Below are 22,929 nucleotides of genomic sequence, written 5' to 3' on the forward strand. Positions count from 1 at the left end.
ATATGAAATGCCTAAATGCTTCCAACGGATTCCAACTCACTTTTTGAAGGATTTGAAATTTAATTAAACTAGCATGGGGAACATGAGAGAGAGTGTGATTGACATGATGGTGATCATAATGATACACGCCACTCTAAGCTAGGGAAGTGGGACTTTTAATTTCATTTCATTATTACCCATTAGTTTGAGTTCAAACTTCTCTCTTCTCTCTCATCTCTTTCCTTCTCTCTTCGGTTAATACACAGGAAACAATGGCCTCCATGAAAGCAAAATGGAGCTACCGAAGCAAGGGAAGAACAAGCTACAAGACCATCAAGCTAATGATGGCAAGAAAACATATTAAAATAAAAAAGAGCTGTGGCTGAGATACTCACCAAATATGGTTAGATTTGGTGAGGTTATCTTGAGCTTTTCATGCTCAGAATGGATATTGAAGATTCGGCCAGCAAGAAAGATCTTGGAGGCGTGACTTGTCTTCGTTTCTGATCAACCACAACAGGGAGTAGCTAGAGTGGCGAAGTGATGGTTGAAGGCAGAGATTGAAGCAGATGAAGTCATCATCATCATGAAGCATCAAGGGCCAGAAATCCATCTTGGAGAGGAAGCCAAGGATGGAGTGCTCGGATTGATGAAGAGTGATGACCAAGGAAGGACTAGAGGTAATTGCATGTTGGGTTTTGCATGGTTATCTCTTCTCTCTCTGTGTGGCCGAACCGGATCTGTTTCTTGAAGGAAAAGAAGTTAGGCTTGGGTGTTGGCTTCAAGTGTGGAGGCTTCCCTCTTCTATAAAAAGAGTGAATAACCACTGTTTGAAGCAAGGAGTAAGATTTGAGAGTGCAAGGCACAGAGTTCTCAGAGCTACCTAAGCTAGCAGTTCTTCTTCTCCTTCAATGTTTTCTGTTTTGTATTTTTCTGTTTAATTTTGTCATGTCTTGAGTCTCATGGAAAAAGGCAAACAGTGAGGTTTGTAAGAAAAAGCCATAGAGCGAAAAAAGGCAGAGAGTGCAAAATTAAAAGAAAAAGCCATAGATGTCCTAGAGTTCCTTTGTACATCTGTGTTGTGTTTCATGATTCTGTGGGAATCCCCTTGTAAGTTGGGTTAGCACTTTACAAGTTGTAATCAGATTGATTATAGTGAAATTCCATCATGTTTGTGATGGAGACTGGATGTAGGCTGCACTGCACTTAGCAGCCGAACCAGGATATATCTGGGTGCAATCTTCTTCTCTTTCTACTCCATTTCTATTTTCTACTACACATGAGCAAAAGCCAGAATTATCTCGTGCCAAGTGACGAGACAAAACAAAAAGTCTCGTGGCAAGGGACGAGACAAAACAAAGTTGCTCGTGTCAAGTGACGAGCAAAAACAGAAAAGTCTCTTCTGAAGGTCAGCAAGTGTTAGCACCGAAAAGGGGGCTAAGATTCAACCCCCCTTCTCTTAGCCACTGAAACCATCAGATATATATGGAATGAGTGAATTAGAAAATGGAATGAATTAAAAGAGCAATGAACTGGGAGAGAAAACGAAAATTAGGGAGCTAAGTGGAAAAGAAATTAAGAAAAAAAATAAAAAATAGAAGAAGATGGAAAAGAGTTTGACGAAGAAAAGACAAAGAAAGGTGTAACCATGGAGGCGGCGCAGTGAAACCCTAGCAGAGCGTCGGGCGCTAGATGAAGAGTACGTACTCCCACTTTAATTCTGATCATGTGCAGAATTTGTTGATTATGGAAAAGAGTGCGTTCATATACGATTTTATTAGATAGATAATGACTTTCATAAATTATGTAAATAATAAATTTTAAAATTGATTCAATAAAATAAAAAATATTTCATTTTTAAATTACCTCCTAAATCTTAATATTAGGATAAACTATCTACATACCTAATGAATTAAATATTCAGTCATTATTAACCATAAATAAATAAATCAAATAAAAAAAATAACTATCCAATTAAAAATAATAAACATAATCATCTGTATATTTATTAAATTAAATATTTAATATATCCAATTTAATATTCTCATTCTCTATCTATAATTATATATATATATATATATATATATATATATATATATATATATATATATATATATATATATATATATATATGGACACCGCTATGCCCACTATATTGTTAATACATTATACACCGTAATTTAATTAGTCATATAGAGAAAGAGAAAGAAGAAAACAAAAAAGGTTAGATGATCAATACTTTTTTATTCATTAATATTTTAAATTTGAACAAATACTAATTATTTCTTTTTTTTATCCATAAAAACATGATATACATTAACAAATGAAGAAAAGAGGGAAAATGGTAAGAATTGTAAAGAAAAAAAATTGAAGAGAACAAGAAAAGATACGAAAATGAAAAGAGGAGGAATTAGAGGAATCGACGTATTTGAGAAAAAGTGGACGTAATAGGGTTTTAAATCTTATCCTAATTTTATCTATGAATTTAAATTCCTTTTCATCCGAATTCTATCCCCACTTTAAACCTCAAACCCAATCTTATCCGATTCAACTCACAAAAAACAAATTTATTTTCATTCAAATACAATCTCTAATCATTTCACCTTTTATAATATCAAATATTGGTTATGTAATATTAGCAAATTGAACTATAGCACTAAGTTAGGATATTAAAACGGGCTAAATTGACTAGACTGGTCCTCCAAACCCGTCAAAAAAATGAGCAAATAAATATTAAAGTATTTTTGAATCATAATCGGAGTAAAAATAAATAAATAAAATAAAATAAAATAAAAGAAGTGAAGAAAAAGATTGAACTAACCCTGTATCTTAGCCCACAATATATATTACAATTGGAATAAAGATGTAAAAAATTAAAAAATATTTTTTAATAATTAAAATTCACTAAATATAATCAATTAACTTGTGCTATTTTTATTAAAATTAGATCAGACAAATCAGTTTAGCCGAAAAATCAATAAATTAAATTTTAAACTAGTCTAAATTAATATTTCTGTTATATAAAATGATTATAATATTTCTATTATAAAAAATATCTAAAATGCCTCTATTATATATATATATATAGTCATTTTTTATAAAAAATAATATTAATTTAGAACAATTTAAAATTTGATTCACTATTTTTCGATAAAATTAATTTGTTTGACTTAATTTTGACAAAATTGACACGATTTAATCAATTATATATATTAAATTTTAATTAAAATTCACAGTTATATATCACGTAAGTAGTATTTGGTCTTTAAACATGCAAGTAAAAGCATCCCATCCCAAAACAAGTAAATAAATAGAAGTCCAAATATGCCAAAATTCAAATAAATAATAAAGAGTATATCATTTTGGCTCTTAGACAAAATTCATTTTTTTGATAAAATGACCCTAAAAAAGAATGAATGACATTTTTGGCAGTCCAAAAATAATTTCAATTTGACAAAATGGATCAAAGATATACTCAAGAAAGGATTTTAGAAATCATATTTCAACACGCTTTTTTATAACTCTATTTAGAAACTGATGCGAGTTTCTTCCACAACACTTAGTTCGTTAGCTAGCTTACTAATAATTTCTAGATGCCCATGCATAATTTGTTAATTGTACACATCTGTTAATAGTAATATATATAATTATATTGGCAGTATTATATTTTGGATGAATCGTATATTATAATATTATATGAAAAGAATAAGAAGATCAGACGCATCTAATAGATGAGTTAAGAAGAAAACTTGGTGTTTTTAATAATTTCTATATTATTTGTCACATGTATAGACGAGAAAGTTCCTTCCAAAGAGAATTCAATAATAATGGCTATTAATATGCATACGATGCACTAAGGTAGTGTAACAAGAAAACCATATGTTCTTTTATATATATATATAAGAACATAACAGTTGTTCATGATGAGAATACGAGGAAAACAATTAGAAAGTTCTTCTAATGAAAAAATTGATAAAATGAGAAAGTAAAAAATCAATTATTTTTAAATTAAAGTAGTGAAAATTATACCATATATATAATAAAAGTTACAAATTCAACCCTAAGTAACTTCTCACTATTGGTTTACTCTCTTGATCTCCTTGTTTTAGAGAATTTTTTTTCTGACCACTTCTATGAACCATTGAATCTCATTTAATAAAGAACAAATGATGCAATAAAAAAAGTAGTAATAGAATTTAACAAATTAAATAGAGAATATATAAATATATTTCTATTTTCTAATCTTTGATAGGTTCAGCAGAATTAGTGGCTCAGAATGATTGATTGTATTGTAGCCATAGACGGCAGAGAGGGAAAACATTTTGCCTTTGTTCTTTTTCTACATCTAGTATGGACAGCCAAATATCCCTTTCACGAGCTTCAATTATTGAGCAACGGAGGGTATTTTTGGGTTTACAATGTACTCACCCCCAAATCCCAATTGCAATAGCATATATACTGAAAATTGAAACTAAAGCCCACAAAAACAAATTTCATAACTTAGGGAAAGCAGAGCATGGAGGCCATCAAGGAACAGCAGAGTAGTCTCAGGTTTCCTTGCTCTAGCTGCAAATGATTTTTCTATTTTACCTTCTCTATTTTTTTTAAATAAATTTAATTTATCGACAGTGTATTTTAAATTCTTTTGAAATAATATATTTGGTTTTAGCTCTATACCGTGTGTTTAATAGCGTATGGACTATAGAGAGTTAGAGACCCTTGTTATTGTTGTTGGAGGGAATGGATCTTTTCGGGTGGGAAAAAAACTGGATAGTGTCTAGTTTGATCTCACCATCCATTGTTCTCTCTTTTATTAATTTCTGGTCTCATTTATAGAATTAAAGATGAGAGATCACACTTTAGTCTTAACTCTTAAGTAGAAACCATTTAGGCAAAGTTATAGTTTATAAATAAAAATTGTTCAATGTGCAGGGAAGGAAAAGGGGAAGGTCCAACAGATAAGAAATTGGGGTTAGGGAATGTGTACTGCAAGATGGGAGAGGGATGGACATGCGTGATAACCAAGACTGAGGGCCCTGATGCTGGCAAAGTTTTCCTTAAATGCGGTGAAAATTGCTCATGCACAATGTAAAATCAATTCTCTAACTAAAATCTTATATATTGGTGTTTGCATGTGTGTGAGTGTGACCAATTAAATTTGGCGTGCAGTGATGGTGAAACAGTGTCAAAGGAAGTGAACTTGCCACCTGAAGTTGAGATTGGGAGCGGCAACCAAGCATTTTGCAAGTGCGGCGAAGGGTGGAGCTGTGTCATATACAAGACTCAAGGCCCTGAGGCTGGATCCGGCAAAGGCTTTGCTGAATGCGCTGCAAAATGCTCTTGCTCTACTAATTCATCCATTTAATTACGAAATCAACTTTGTACTAAAAGCAACTATATAATAAAATGTGCACTCAAACTGCTTAATTAATGCATTATTTTTCATTTACACATCATAATTAACAACTAAGAACAAACTCACGAACCTCGTCAACGGCATTGCTACCAGGTTTTCTGTTCTCTTTCCTCACATACTCCTTCGCTTCTTCAACCCCATACTCCTTCAGCCCCACCTCCCCCTTCTTCTTCCACAGCCCTTCCCCAAACACTCTCTGCACGAAATACGCCTCTGCCTCCACCGCGTCTCCGCCGACCTCCGCCACCCGAACCGGCAGCCTCTCGTAGTGTCCCACACTCAACCCTTCGAAATCATCCAGAACAGAGAGCGCGCGATCGGAAACTGAATACACCTCGCCCTTTACCCGCTGACCCGACCCGGGAAGGTTGATCAGGTAGGGGATTCCGTTGGGACCCAAAACGAGTGGGTGCGCCTCTTCGGTTGAGTATGATCCAACTAAAACGGCGTCGTTTCCCGCCATCAGTCCCTCCATCAGGGGGTAGTTTGGTAAACCTCGCTTTAGGGTTCCGTACACGAATATCAAGTGGTCTCTCTTTTCCACGCCCACCACCATGATTGCAGTGAACTAGCCAAGTCAAAGGACATACATTCTTCTTATTTTAATTCAGAATCGATTATTGGTCCGTTTCTTCTTTCTATGGGCTTTTCAAGCCCAAAATAAACTAGGCCTTTTCGGAAAAAGGAGCCCATATAACACTAACGTTCCGGCCCAAGTTTTGCTTGTTAACTAGAGTATTACTAAGAATCTTTTGAAGATAATAAAATTTGGGCCAAAAACGTTATGCCCACCGAGTTTCAAGATTAACAATGCACCCAAATTACAAAAAGCTAATGTAATTGATTTTATAATACACATCATTTCGATCTAACCACTGAAAATTTGTTACGTTATGTAGCACATGCATCATGAGACTATAGTAATTGAATAGCATAGTCTTCAGTAGGGCTGGAAGTGAAAGCTCGGCTCACAAAAATTGAGTTTGACTCACGGCTCGACTGATTAACAATCGAGCCTATTTTTTAAGTTCAGTTCACCGAAAGCTCACGAGTTGGCTCAAATAATAGAAACATAAATACATAATCTATAATTTTATATCAATAAATTATAACTTATATATTTTAAAAATATTTAAAAAGATCAATTTTATATATTGTTATCTATCAATAAATTATAAATTTTTTATTTATGTCCTACATCAAAATTATATGTAAAAAATAAATATAAAATTTTAAATAATTAAGATCATTAATATATATAATTATATAGTACTATTTCATATGTATGTATATAATATTAAAAATATAGACTAAATGTATATAGGATATGTGTATTAATAATTATATATATATATATATATATATATATATATATATATATATATATATATATATATAATCGAGTCAGCTCACGAACTAATGAGCTGAGCTTATCCAAGCTCAAGCTCAGCTCATTTAATTTATGAGCTCAATTTCAAGTTCAAGCTTGGCTCACTAGTTCACGAGCTTAGCTTATCGAGCTATTAATGAGTCGAACTCGAACTAGCTCATGAGTTGCCTTGACTCACTTCCATCCCTAGTCTTCGGTCATCAAAATTAAGCCCCACCGCGATGCCATGTAGCCATATATAAGTGGGAAAAAAAAATAAATCAGCAAGTATAGGGAACTTGATTAATCGACGCATAGTGGTACTGTCAAATAAAATAAGGCAATTAAGGATGGTGACCAGGCATGGGTACAGAGATTTTGCGTGGACGAAGTTGCTTTGGTGAAATAAAATATATGATATGATATGATAGATGGAGAAGGGGTCCCATAAATTAGCGGTACTATATATGAGCACGAGAGATTGGAAATTAAAATCTACTGTTCCAAACTCGTACGTGGTGGTTTAGGCCATCACACGCGTACACAAATGTAGTCAGAGATTAAAAAGGAATGAAAAACCTATCTTGGGGATGATAGATAGATAGATAGATAGATAGATGAAGTGATGCAGATAATAACCCTTCACCAACACCAACTAATTTCTTTCTTTTCTTTTTTTATGCTGATTTGATTTGATTGCATGGCAGAACAATTCAATTATTGAGGGATAGATCTCTGATGTTACCGTTAATTTGCAGGCAATTGCGTTTTGTGGTTTTCGTTTTCGTTGAAAAAAATGGTTAGGGTGAACTAATAATATCGTACACTAAGCTAAGCTACTATATATAGTTTAATTACTGATGAGCGGTCTTTCAATCACGTAACATATACTAACCACTATATTTATGTAAGTAACATAACAGAAAAATAAGAAGGGTTATTCAGGCACAAATAGTCCTCCAAAAAAATAAATGTTATTAGACGTTTTTTATATTGTCAATTTACCAATATATATATTAAGAAACTAAATAGTAATGAGCTAAAGACTCTAACGTGGGAATAAATAAATTTATTAAGTTAATTATATTAGTTAATTATAATAAAGAAATACAAGTCATATATTATTTAAGATAGTGAATTTTGTGTTATGTATTAGTTTTACATCGTCCAAATTATGAAGACTTATTTTTTTCTACTAGTATAAATTAAATATCTAATGTATCTTTTATTTATGAAATAAAGTTGAAGATGATTTGAATATAAAATAGGATAAGTCTAGGGGGTCAGCAATTTTATTGCATTTTTGCCAGCATGTAACCAGTAGAGAAAGGTGAGCCATTGGATGAAATCTCACACCAATCTCACACCATCAAATCATCATTGATGGCTAGTTGATGGTTACTAATCACAAATATTACTGGCCCCCTAACATTGCTCTATAAAATAAGTTGGATGCTTTTTTTTTTTCTAAACTCTTTGAAAGTAAGAGGTACATCCTTAACTTAACCAACTAAAATAGATTTATAACTATTTTTATCATAGTAAAATTCCTGACTTCATCAAGATTAGTGACCCAAGCGACATACTCTTAACATCATTATTAATTACATGATTCACCGTCTAATTTTCCTTCATTATTAATTACATGAGAACTTTCAAAGAATATGATAGTTTGAAATGTCGAAGCTATGGTTTGAGTAATACTGAAAAGATGGGCGTTATTTGTACCATGATACTACCATCACTGACCCATGCACGTTTAATTGAAAGGCTTACTTCTCTTCTAAGTTCTAACTGTCGAACAAAGACGGATATCATTTATCGTTTAATTGACTAAAAACTAATTTTATATAACAATACATGTATGTAATAATGCCTCTATTGACCTACCAAAATATTTATTTATTTTAGACTTTGAATTTAGCTTCTTCCTTTTAATTTTTCAAATTCATTAAAATGGTTTAAAACTTAAAAGTAGAGCGTATTCGTCATTCGTGTGCGCATGTCTGTCGTACCCATTGGCACGCACGGATTTCATTGTCCTATAAACGCGATCCCACTTGAATAATTAGAGGAAGGAATGCAGAATGCTCTTTACGGTTTTAACACAAAAACTTTTAAATTTAAAATGTCATAGTTTTAACATTGAAAGTAGTATTTTGATACTTTATAGTAAAACATGGTTATAAAGTAACAAAAAGAATACCATGATGTGAAGTATTAATTTTTTATTGGTTAAATCATGAAACGATACGAGTGTAATTAGGAAATAAATCCACTCAATTATTAAAAAAAATTAAAAGTATAAAGTGTAAATTTTAATCTATTTTTTTTCATATTTATTTTTATTCATAAAATAATAAAAAATTATATTTTATTTCTTCCATTATTAAAAAAATTAAAAAGATCTATTTCCGTATAATCTATAGGAGAATGAAGCGGGAGGAATTGTTGAGGTGAGTATGGACTAAGTAAAAAGGATTCACGTGGTGAATGGGCCAGTTAGCACATGAGATGTCGTGGTTGAGTTAGCATAGCTTGTGGCCCTAAACCACGCAACTTAACTTGGATTCATCTTTGGCCCCTCACTTTGCCGGATTTCACCCTCGATAGTAACAAATCACAATTCATCAATTTCCACGGGAGGGGTGCTTCTGTAATTTGATTTGCATCTATTCCGTACATTATATCATACATTTCGATAATAAATAATTCTATTCCAAATCAGATATCATATACATTTGTGTATAAATAAAAGAAAAATAAACATTTAAACGAAAAGAAGAATATTGACTTATTATTAGTGAAAAAATTGAATTCTAATTTTTTTCCTTTATTTATCTTTTATGGTAGAAATTTATACAAATTTATTTTTATATAAAATTAATAATTAAAAATTATTAAATAATAATTTAGTTAATTATGTCAAATTATCTATCAAATTTAAATTATTAATTTCACATAAATACAATGGTATGTAAATTTAGTCTTTTTTATTTTATTTTTTTTTATTCAAACTTATGAATAAAAATTACTGCGAGAGTAAAACTCAATTTCAAATGTCTTTCAGTATTATTATAGAGTCATGCTAGAAATAGGCTATTGAGTTAAAAAATGAACATTACCTATACTATCCAAAATAACCATGATTTTGGGGTTCACCAAGGATCGAACTCTATCTTTCGGATCTAGAATTCTGATATCATGTCATAATATCACTCATCTTAAAAGTTTTAGCTGATGAAAAAAGATAACACTAATGGTTATATTTCTAATACTGAATCAGACATCTCTAAACCTCTATTGTACACATTTTACAAATATTTTATTGACTCCCTTTACTTTCTGTTATGTTATTATTCGTTTTCCCATACACTAGATATATTCCTTAGAAGAGAAAGCTGTGGGTACAATCTTTGCTTTTCAACTAAAGGTGAAAGGTAACTTGGACAAGGTCTTTAATTAATTAATATGGTAACCCTTCCCAAAGAAAATGATTGCCAATTGCTTCCTCATGAGTACTTTATTACTTTCCCGATGAATCATGAACCCAATCTGGTCAATGCATATGGATATTGGGATCCACCAATAAGTACCTTAACTAATTTCTTAGCTTGAATATGATGAAAATTCAAATCATTAACTCGCAGTGAGAAATTAAGGGATTTGTTAGATGAGAGAGTCTATATGGCAAGGTACATACACATCTTTTTCAAAATTTAATTCACGATGAAGACTAAATATTAGAATGATAAAGCTTTTAGACATTGGAGTTTTACTATTATCACTTAATTAATGATGATGGGGATGTATGGATATGAATATATGATACAATAATGTAGGTCAATGCCCAAGAAAAACTTCTTTTGTTAAAAAAAAAAAGCAACACTACTAATGATACTTAACAATAATGATTATTAGTGAAGTAGCATAGCTAGCTGCTAATTTCTTTTTATATGATTAGCAATCAATTTATTGGATTTATCATTTCCAACTGAGTCCTATTGTACAAGGTTGAAAGGGAAACATCACTTTGAAGTTCAGCTCATCAAACCAAAGAATGTGTCAATTCAAAGAGCATTCAATAATGAGCCTGATCACTGAAATTAACAATACATGCATGGTGCAAGTGTTTTATGATAAAATAAAAGTTAAAAACTCAGGTGTAGTCTACTTCACGTGAAATTGATAGTTGAGAGTCGTTAGATAAAAATTTTGTCAAATCAATCAAATCATCTAACAGCTCTCAACTATCAACTTCACTTGAAGTCGACTGTATATGAGTTTTTACCAAAATAAAAAATTTCAAGTACCGCAACCGCATTATTATTTAATTTTGAAATTGTTCTTTGTTTATATATCCTTTAGGAAAAATAGGGAGCGAGGACATAATTGTTCTGCTTTTACTCATCCAAAGAACAATTTGGTCAAAGAACCTACTAAAAAAACTCTACTATACTAAAAGAATAATAACCAAACTATATAGTTCAATTATTTGATCAGTAAGTCATCACATACATTATTGTAACTTTAATGATTATTTTTTAATTATGTTATTTTGTTGCTGATGTGGCCTTGATTGTATATCTACCATGCATATATAATTCTCTTCACAAAGTATAATTGACTCAGATTCAATCAATTTCATTGTATACTAATTTTTTTGTTACATTTAAATTTGATTCTTTCCTTTCTTTCATGCTATTTAGAGCAAGGTTTCAATGGCTCCAATCGTTCCCATCACCACAAAAAATAGTAATCTCTCGTGACATTTAAAAAAAAAAACACAATGAGGATAACTGCACAATTTGACAACAACTAACTCTATATCATCAATCATTAAAAAAAAAAAACAAATCACTTCATACCATTGAGTTTTTTTTTTAATATAAATCCAATGATAATAATGATTACTGTTGTTGAAATTTATGGTCAGATTTAATCCAACAGTAAAAATCCTGATGGAAAATATTTCCATAAGATTTTTTTTATCTTTACTGTTGAACTTTTTTCACAATAAAACTGCTCGAAGTTTTAAAAGAATTTGTGACAGTTTTAAATTCTTATAATTTGCTACACGAAATTTAAAAAAAAATTACCCACAAAAAAACTAAGACTACAATCCTATGCCAACACGAATTATGAGATAAAAAAACCACTCATCCACCGCCAATAACCAAAAGTAGAAATTCAGGATATGCGAAATTAATAGCCTGAGAGTCTGCAGATGATAATTTAGTCAAATTTATCAAATCATTTAACGATTCTTAACTATCAACTTCACTTAAAATTAATTACACTTGAATTTTTGCTATAACCAAAACAAACAACCCAAACAAAGCTAAACCTATCCTCTCAATTTGAATTTTTATAGTTGTTTTAAAATTAACCAAATATATACTTGAATCCAGAGCACCCATAATCCCAAAAACCTAGCAGAACCCAAGTACAATTTAAGCACAAAATCATGTTGCGTATTCAAAAGAAATAATCCTTTTTGTGTTCACAAACCTCAAAGAACGAACTCAGGTAGCAAAGGATTTTTTTTTTTAAATAAATAAAACAAATATTTTATTTATAATATGCGTAATTTCTAAACTATTTATCAAAATGTACCCTAAAACACATTCCGAATACGATGGATCCGTGACAAAAAAAGGTTTGATCCTAGGATAAGTAACCACAATATTTTCTTGAATTATGTGCATCTACTCTCCATAATTATTTAGAAGTCGCAAATTCGAGACTTACTCCTAATTAAAACAATTATGCGCATACTTATCCTGAAATTAGAGTTTATTCATTATTATTATAGATAATTTAAAATTGTATTTTATCATATATTTTTTAATTTATATTTTATTATAATTTATATATACTTATTTAATTATAACTACATCAATCGATTCTATCAATGACCTATGAGTTAAACTAGATAATTCGATGACTCATGAATAATTTGACTGATTCGATTATGATATCTATGTCTCCTCCAATGGATGTTCACTCCTTCATGCACGAGCCTTTAGAATTTTAAAACAGGCGCACATGAAGTGTTTGAGTCACGTGTTCATGTATAAACCATCACCATGATCAAGATATGCATCAGAGGCACTAATTAGTTCATGGAAAGCGAAACTTGATATAGTCAAACTGAAATAATGCTCAAAGAAGCTAAGGGTGAAGTGACCTAACCAAATGATGAGCTTTTCGTATACAAAAAAAAAAAAAATTATAAATGGTGCAAAGAGATATACAATTCAAAAAAATTTTCAACTATGTTTCAATAATTTTAACTGTAAATCTCAATTATAAAATATTAATATTTAAATTAACAATTAGAATCACTAGAATACTGATATTCTTAAAATATCTAAAATTTTTGCTATAATTTATATTTTATGTCGTATAAAAGATGAATAATCTGCATGCACTTTCTATCATTAAATCAAATATATATAAAATTCAGAAATTTTCTAATGATAAAATATTATGAGTAGTTCCTGGTATTTGGATATATAGCAATCCCCACACACAGCACATACATGAAGCTGGGGTTTTGGGGGCATTATATGTATATGCATGTAGGTATGTTGGGTGTGGAATATGCATTTTTATTTGGTTGTTTGGTAAAATTGGGGCATAAGCTATCTTATTCAAGACTCCAATATTTTCGCGTCGATATGCATTTGTAAGTATATCATGCCACAAACACTTTGTCAATGATCAAAGATTCGCTTCACTCACAAACTCTTTAGTTTCTCCTCCCTTTAATTTTCATTCAGGTCCCTTTACTCATTGCTATCTCTATACATATTACATAATGCTGCATAATAATTATGTGCAGTTGCAACACCACATATTTGAATTTAGTGTTCCCTTGGGAACATTCCAGGGTACCACACTTTCTTATATATCCGCACACATATTTATTTTAATATTGTGATAGTATATCAAGTTCGCCTTTTAATACGTTCTTTCAATAGCGGTAAAAATAATAATATTCAAAAAAATAATATCTTTTTAAAGTAAAAAAGTTGAACATAATAAAGTGGGGTAAAAAAAAAATTCATAACGCTAAAAATAATAATTCCTAGTCATCTCTAATATTGTCGTCAACAATCATAAGATTTACCACCAATTCACTCATCCTAACTTGTAAAAGATCTATTAATAATGTCCACCACACTTGAATCTTGATTTTTGAAATTTTTATTATTTTTTTTCTAGTCAAATTGTCTAGATGACCGTAAACAAAGCCAATTAACCACTGTTTTCGTTCCATCTTTCTCGTTGATATATCCTTCCAACTTTCATAGTATTGTTTGATCGTACTTGAAATAGTTCATATCCTTCCAAGAACAAACAACCAAGCACATCATACCTGTCAAGTGAGCTCACAACCAATGAACAAGTGAAAAATAGTTTTAACAGACTTATAACATAAAACACACATGTTATCATTCTGGCCAATAACACCTAATTTACACAGTCCTTTTCTTGTATTCACCCTACCAACAAGTGCAAACCAAGTAAACAACTCAATCCTTGGTGAGACGAATCCTTTCCAAATAGTACTAGTGAAGCTATAGCTTGTGATATCCGTCAGAAGTACCTCTGCTTGCAACCCCTGCACAAAAGAGTTAGTGGAATAAACACTTTTTTTATCAAATTTTCAGACCACTCTATCCTCTCTTTCATTTGTCAATTTCACTGATTGCATAACCACATGAAGCTGGTTTACTAGTTCCAGCTTCCATTGAAAAAACTTTCGTCGTCGCTAGAAATTCCAAATCCACTCTAACTCATCCCAAAATCCATAATCCCCTATAACAAATCCTTGAAGATTTGAGATCGAAAAAATTCTTGAAAAAGTAACTTTCAGAACACCACAAGGTAACCAGCTATCCTCCCAAAAGCGGATTATCCTACCATTCCCTAGTTCCATAATCAAGTCTCTCATCATCTTTTCTCTCACTTATGACTCCCTGATTTGTAGTTGACAATATCCTTTCAAAGATCCCCTCTTGTAGGTATAGGCTAATCACAAATCATCTCAGAAGGATTCATTTTATTACAGCATATAATTTTCTTTCAAAGTGGATAATCCTCTTTCGAAAACCTCCACCACCACTTGAACAGGAGTGCTATATTCCGAATTACCACGTCACCAACTCTAAAACTTTCTGCCTTTTTAGGGGCCTTTATAACTTTTCATTTTCACTAGAGGCATCCTGTCCCTCCCATCCTCCTTACTCCACAAAAATCATCTCTGTAAGGATATTATTTTTTCTGCTACTGCCTGTGACATTTTGTACAAGCTGAGATAGTAAATAGACAAGCTATTAAGAATAGATCTAATGAGGACCAGCTTACCCGCTTTATTCAGAGATTTTGTTTTTCAAAGACTTAGCTTTTCTTCTACCATGTCAATCACTGTTTTCATGTCTTGACCAACCTCAAATTTGCCCCTAGAAAATGCCAAGATATATGACAGGTAAATACGCCTCTTTACACCTCAACAGTTGATACATCTGTCATGTCCAACTCTTCTCACAATTAATTGGAATCAAGTTGAACTTGTCAAAATTAATACTAAGCCCTGCTATCATCTCAAAGCAACGCAGCAACCACTTATAGTTTCTGATCGTCTCTTCTTTAGAAGGGCAAAATAGTATAATATCATCTACAAACTGCAAATGTGACAACTAAATGTTATCTCTTCCAACTAACAACGGAGTAATGCATCCATTCCGCACTGCCTCTCTAAGTAGAACATCCACAACAAACACAAATAGAAAGGGAGAAAGATGATCCCCTTGTCGTAGACTCCTTTTCTTTTTTAAGGGTCTAGAGGGAGAGCCATTTATTAGGATCGACATAGATGCAGAACACACACACTTTTTTATCCACTCTCTCCATCTACGGCCAAACCCCATCTTCTTCAAAACAATATCCACAAAATTTTACTTGACTCGATCATAAGCTTTTTGAAAGTCTAGTTTAATAATTGTTGAGCTCTTTCTCCTCAACTTCAGCCACCGACCAGTTTCACATGCAATCAAAACTCTATTATGTATCTTTCTATCATGCACAAAAGTACTCTATATTTCTCCTACCAACCTTGACATTATCTTCCGCATCCTTCGAACTAGAATATTTGATATAACCTTCAGAAATTCAAAAAAATAATATTATATAATTAATAAAATTTAACATTTTTTATTAACATTCATTTAATTTTGTATTTTAAATCTTAAATTTTAATAATATAAAAATAATATGTTAGTCTAAAATATTGATCAAAATTAATAAAAAATATTCACTTCCTAATATTTCTATTATTCTGAACGGCTAAAAAAAGGAATATAGCGGATAAATTAATTAAAGAAAAAGGGAACAAAAAAACTAGTGTGCGTGACATTCTGTCCAATTTTAATTTATGTTTGTTCGTGTGGGAAAAAAAAAATAATAATCATTATTAGGATTAGAAGAAACTTCTGTTATTGCACCGAAAGTGATGAAAACGAGTTTCCTTTTCATGAAGTTGCTTTCTTGCGTATTTATTTTTTCGCAGCCGTATCGCTTTCTTGTCTAATAATAATCTCTTGCTAGCAACTTAAAAGCTGGAGCTTTTAAATAAAATATATTAAAATTATATCATTATTAAATAACTATGACTGCTTTCATCCTTTTTTTTTAATGTAAATAGAATGAAAATTGATCTTTTGATAATTAACTCTTATATATATATATATATATTCCATATAATCCTATACTCTGATCTCCACTCCCACAATCATGTTCCTCTTTGCTAAAATATCTCAAGCTATATACCCCCGGACAATAATGGCCAAAAAAATTTTGGATTATTCAAGTAGTTTTGGTTGCTTAATTATTAGAAAAACACTAGAGATTACGTATAGAGAAAAGAAGCACTTGATCTGTCAAATGTCAATTATCCATTAAAATGTTCTTTTTGTATAATTTACTCACTCAATATTTTATATATATAGTTGCGTGTATTAGTTCTTCTTTTCCCTTTTTAGAGAAAAAAAATATTAGGAACTAACAATTTTAATAAAAAATAAAAATGTTACTATTAATTTAAATATAAAAAATAGTAAACCCGGTTTCAGCAAACTAACCCACCAAAAAAGAAACCGGGTTTATTTATTTGGAGTAGAAAAAGAAAAGTACAAAATGAATCCAATCTAATAATGTAGTAATTAAATGAATGAATTTGTTAGAAAATCTTCAACTCACCCAACTCATAAATTCGAATCTAATGTATCACAACAAATAATTAATAACCCCTTAATTAGAATAACAATGAGCCCTGAGCAAAACTATAATTAACCTAGGATTTAATAGGGATATGGATAGATTTCGTAATACCCCAAATCTGTATAATTTTGAAACAAGGAAATCAATCAACTAATCAATTACATGAAAAAGTCGTATTATATTAGCTCAAGACTAAAAGCATAAGAGCACATAACACAAGAAGAAAAAGAAGTCGTGAAGTATCTTTTGGATCAGATTCCACGTGCTGATCTTCCAACTAATTGTATAAAATACTGTCGCCGTTGTGTTTCAAAAATGGTTGTAAATCAACTTGAGGATTCGCTAGTCTCAAGCCACATCAAAGAAAATTGCAACCACGTGGGTAAGGTTAAAATATATTTTTCAGCTAATATTTTAGTATATACGTAATATTTTTGCTTAATATTATATATATTAAAAATGACTTATATTAATTAATTATTTATATAAAATATATATTAAAATATAAAAATATATAAAATGATATATACAAATATATAATAACTTATTTGATAATTAATATTTTTGTGTAGTTAATATTTTTTTTATTTTTTTCTCTGGTGGTTTTAGTTTAGCCTTCAGATTCAAGAGACTGATTCATAAAGTATATCAAAATGATTCTGCTTTCACACGGAAAGTGAATAGAATGTCGTATTGGTGTGTGATAGAATGTCGTATTGGTATGTGTGGATATGGAAATGTTATGTAACTGCACGCATCTTATGAGGAGAAAGGTTTTTACATTGTTCTATATATTGGGCAAATTATCATTGTTAGGGACCGTACCAAAGAACTTACAAAGTTTTGAATAATGTCATAAGTTGAATGACTAACCAAAAAAGAAAGGAAAATTATATGGAACAAGAGGTTACCAGTAAAAAATAAAATAAAATCACATTAATTTATATTAATAATTAATTAATTTTAAATTTTTTAAATTCAAAATTTTAAAAATTTAAAATTGATTAGGTAAACCTAATTAAAACCTATAAAAAAAATTTTATTATCTCTCACATTAACCTACCTACTTCCAACAATCACACACACAGATCTCTCTCTCTTATCGTTAGGTCCTCCGCCGCATCCACTCCGACGCCCATTACCGACACCCGCCGCAAGATCGGTGTAGCCGTCGACCTCCCCGATGAGAGCGCCCACGCCGTCTGTTGGGCGGTCCACCACTAAATGTGGCATAATAAGAATTTGTCCACACTTTTCTTTGATCTTATGATGCAGGAATCCTGGGTCCATTTCTCATCGTTGGTTCATTGATTGCATTATTTTATCTTCTCAAAAAACCAGCAACAAAGCCAGAAATATTTGACACAGAACAGGCCTATTACAACAGCATTTCGTTCCGAAAACCGAATCAAACTCGCCTGTTCAGCTACAATGATCTAGACAAAGCCACCAAAAGTTTTGAAGAAGGACAGAAGCTTATGAGTGGATCGGAGCAGCTGGGTCAATTTTCTCCAGAGTTCTGGGCGATGGATCCCACATAGCAGTTCAAAAGCTAAAATGTGAGAATGAGAAGGACATAATCCAAGTTGTATCACAAATTGAGATTCTATCAAACATTGTGCATAGGAACATGGCTTGTGTTCTTGGATATTAGGTGACGTTTTGATGATTAAAAAGACTGCAAACTATACATTTGATCTTAGCCATAAGGAGTCTTTGAATAATTACAAAAATATAAAAAAAATATTCATTTAATATGAAAAAAAACATCCTAATACTTAACAAAAAAAATATCCAGTTATATTTTAGCAAAAATAATTAAATATCTATAAAATTTTAAAAAATTATGAAATTCTTAAAGAAATAGAGATATTCACATTTATAATACAAAAAATTCGAAAAATATATAAAAGAACATCCATTTAGTATGAAAAAGAAACATTCTAATATTTAGCAGAAAAAAACATCCATATATATTAACTCGTATAGATTTTGGATTCACCGAGATATTTGGCTGATTTTTTGCTAATACCCTTTTGGTTTCCTAACATTGCTCAAAAAGAAATAATAGATAACGAACTTTATATGGACCAATCAGTTAATTTATTAGCCAATTTAAAAAAATATATAATTTTAAAATTTTAAAAAATTATGATTGCATAAAAAAATATGCGTCTTTTTATTACAATTCTTCACGCCGTATTCTACCCTTTCAACTCCTCTTGGAGCGCTACCGCATTCTCTGTGTCCAACTCCTCTCGTCGCGATGCTGCGCCAACCCCTTCTAACTTCTCTGACACGTTGGTGCGTTTTCTGCATGCAACCTTTTTCGCTGCGACACCGTGCCATTTTTCTTTATTGCGACGCTTTCCAATCTTTCAACGTCTCTTTTTTCTCTTTCAACGACGATGTTCGTATCTCTTCTTCTTCTTCTGTCTATATTTTATTCTTTTTAGATGCCTTTTTTTTTAAGTTTCAGATGTTTTTTTTATGTTTTTTATTTAAGTTTTGGATTTTTTAATTAATTTTTTTAGTTTTAGAGATTTTTTTCTTATATTTTTTATGTTTTTTTATTAGATTTTGGATGTTTTTAAAACAATTTTAAATATCTCTTTTTTCTTAGACTTTGGATATCAATAATTTTAGATTTTTTTTGTTTGACTTTAGAATTTTTTTAATATTTTAGATTTTTTTATTAAATTTTATATTTTTTGTTAAATTTCAAATGTTATTTTCCTAATAATGAGATAAAAAAAAGGAAGAGAGAGTTTTTGCGTACTTTTTTCCATGAAAAAAGTGTCAAAGTAACTTTAGGTAATGAATTTGGATGGTTTTTTGTTTTTAATTGACTCTTTTGCAGTCCAACTAATAATTGACTGCTACCTTAGTTATCTAGCATAATTCAACCCAAAAATATATTGAATGATTTTATTATGTGATTGTGGCCTCATAAAAATAAATATAATAACAAAAATTAAAAATAATATTAATTATATTAAGTATATGCTAAAATTATTTATCAATAAATATAAAATATATATTAAAAATAAGTTAAATTATATATATATATACATAAAAATTTAATAACTTATTTTAATAACTAATTTTAATATGTAAATAGTATTTTTGGAACAATATATACACTATCTCAAAAACAAAAAAAAATACAATTTAAGATATACGAAAAAAAGTGCAAGCATTCTTTTTCACTAACTTGTTTCTAATTGGCTAGAAAAATGTGTCAACCCCATGTAGCAAGAGGCAGGGGGCTAGAAAGGCATTAAGCGGGTCAATGTATTGCTCAAAGAACTTTGACCCTTCAAAATGAGCTAGAGAAAAAAGATTGTCACCATTTAAAAGGGTTTAGGATATTTTAATACTTTAAAAAACATTTGTATTTTGATCATAAATTTGTTGAAAACAACACAGATTGATATTTTAGCAGAGGATACGGATTAGGGAAAAAAGTGACAATCAATTATAAGAACGTGAACGACATTTCATTTGGCATATACTTGAGAAATCAAAGTATATCAATCAATCTTGTACCCACAAACAACAAGATTTAATTTCTTTTGTTACTAAAAACCAAAGTTGTCATTGAAACAAGAGCTAAAGCTAATTAGATATTATCTTGCACCTCGACAAACTTGCTATGGCAAAAGTCTTTACCGACCATTAATCTACGATAGAAGGTGAAATTCTAAATTGGTTCTTAATCATTTTTGTGCAGAATAAATTAGTTTCTAATAAATTTTTTGACTTTTGGTTTTTGCTATGTTAAAACATTAAATAAATTAGATTCTTACAAAAATAGTAAATTTAGTCAACTTTTGTTTTAAATTGTCTATTTTTATTTTAAATTTTAGACATCTTAATCTTTTAATCGTACTATCTTTTAAGTAAAAGTGAAAACTAATATGTAAGTTTAAAAAATATTTAGAATTAATTTATTTAATATTTTAAAATATTAGACTAGACTTCACTTTAATCTTATCTATGAGTTTAAATTTTTTTTAAAATTCATCCATATTTGATTCTATTCGTGAATTGAGAAGCTCTTAACATGACTTTATTCACACCCTAAAATTCGACACTCAACTCTACCTGATTTTACCCACAACAAATTAATTTTTTTCAATCAAACACAATATTTAAACATTCTATATTTTATAAATATACTAATAAAATATAAAATACAAAATTATGTCCATATTTAAATTAAAAAATAACAAAATTCTAATAAAATTCATGTTAAATTATAAAAGAAAGAGAAAATAGGTTCGATCTCTATCAACTTCATAATAATAATTTTTACTACATACTGTAATATATTAAAAATACGAATAGGTAGAATAAGGTTATGTCTAATATCCGCACCCAATTATATTCACAGCTCAACATACTTTGCTCCCAATCCATTCTTCTGCGGGTTGGATTGCCAATTATATCCGAATAAATTAAATCGGATTGGATACCGTGATAGAATTAATATTACCAGTCCTAAATTAAAGATTAATTGGTCGATTATTTTTGTCTAAAAATTTATTCCAAACAAAATTTCTCAAGAATCAATTTGGGATTGTATTAAATTATAAATTACAAAATTACTTCACTAAATGAATTAACAATAACATATAATGTATAAATATGTAATTATTGAAGGTCGTAGAAGACTTAGAGAAGGGGGGTTGAATTTATGATCTTCTTTTATATTACTAAAATAACCCTTTAAAATAAACTTTTAATTCTGATTTTGTTTAAACTCAGCAGCGAAAAATTTATGAGACAATTTATTTTTGTCTCATGAATATCTGAAAATAGAACAAAGTATAGAAGAGAACAGTTGACACCATCATGTATCCTGGTTCAGTTGCCTTATGCAATGCAACCTACATCCAGTCTCCACTACAACAGTGGTGGAATTTCCACTATAGTTAAAGTATTACATATACCAATTTCACAGGAATGACACAATCCTTTCACACTCAAGTTCTAACCTAACTTGACTTTGGCTATGCTAATACTCAACTCTTCACTCTTAGTGCTAACCCAACTAAGAAATGGATACCTCACTGGTACAAGATACAAGACACAGACTTACCTAAAGAAATCTGAAATAACTCTAAGCTTTTTCTCTCAAGTGTATCACTCAACTATTTTTCACTCATTGGCTTTTACATGAGCTCTCTCATTATGTCTTTTCACTCAAGAAATTACAGAAAGATAAACATTAAAAAGGAAATTACAATCTGTAAACACATAAAGGAGATTGACTCATCAACAGCCTCTTTGCTACGTGATAAACCAGATTTGCTAGCCTCTGATTCAGTTCTTCATTCTGGCAGAATGCTCCTTTTTACTAGAAAACATTGTCCAGTTAGATGAACTTCTTCAAAGAGTTTCTTCACATAACAAAACCTCAATACATTGGGTTTTCTCTCCTTGTTTTTGAATGATAAAAAATTTTCTTTTATCTCCTTGCATATTACTCAGTTGCTCTTTCCTAGGTCAACCCTTGAGCAATGTGCTTCACCAACTCAACCGTTCACTTTCTTCCATTTTTACTCAAATTAGAGACTTTGGTTCTGACCTCCTTTGTCAGGACAGCAAACACAAATAGTCTTTCAATAGTAAACTAGATTTTAGCCATTGAAACACAACTTGGTCCCCAAGACATACTTGTAGCCGTAGATGCACAGCAGTGAAGAACAGACATCATCTTTCCCATGTATCCCAATATGGAGTGGCAGAGAGTTGAAGATGAAGAGAAAAAAACAAGATACATGTAGAAGAAAATAAAATCACCTTTAACTTCTAACATCTTCTTGATACAGATTGATGTGGGTGATTAAACTTCAACCTATTGCTTAACCTT

General features: G+C 30.5%; 2 protein-coding genes across 2 annotated transcripts; one reads left to right on the top strand and one right to left on the bottom strand.

Annotated features, from left to right (window-relative positions):
- The first annotated feature begins 4,229 nt into the window (after nt 1–4,229).
- On the top strand, nt 4,230–5,410 carry LOC112800018 (uncharacterized). The gene is made up of 3 exons (XM_025842050.3): nt 4,230–4,530; nt 4,912–5,067; nt 5,149–5,410. Exons 1-3 carry the CDS (start codon nt 4,496–4,498, stop codon nt 5,342–5,344), a joined length of 387 nt encoding a protein of 128 aa, XP_025697835.1. The 5' UTR covers nt 4,230–4,495; the 3' UTR covers nt 5,345–5,410.
- A 28-nt stretch (nt 5,411–5,438) lies between these two features.
- On the bottom strand, nt 5,439–5,951 carry LOC112800017 (putative gamma-glutamylcyclotransferase At3g02910). The gene has a single exon (XM_025842049.2). It carries the CDS (start codon nt 5,949–5,951, stop codon nt 5,439–5,441), a length of 513 nt encoding a protein of 170 aa, XP_025697834.1.
- Nucleotides 5,952–22,929: the final 16,978 nt, after the last annotated feature.

The sequence above is a fragment of the Arachis hypogaea genome, chromosome 5 (genome assembly GCF_003086295.3).
Source record: "Arachis hypogaea cultivar Tifrunner chromosome 5, arahy.Tifrunner.gnm2.J5K5, whole genome shotgun sequence".
Classification (NCBI taxonomy): domain Eukaryota; kingdom Viridiplantae; phylum Streptophyta; class Magnoliopsida; order Fabales; family Fabaceae; genus Arachis; species Arachis hypogaea.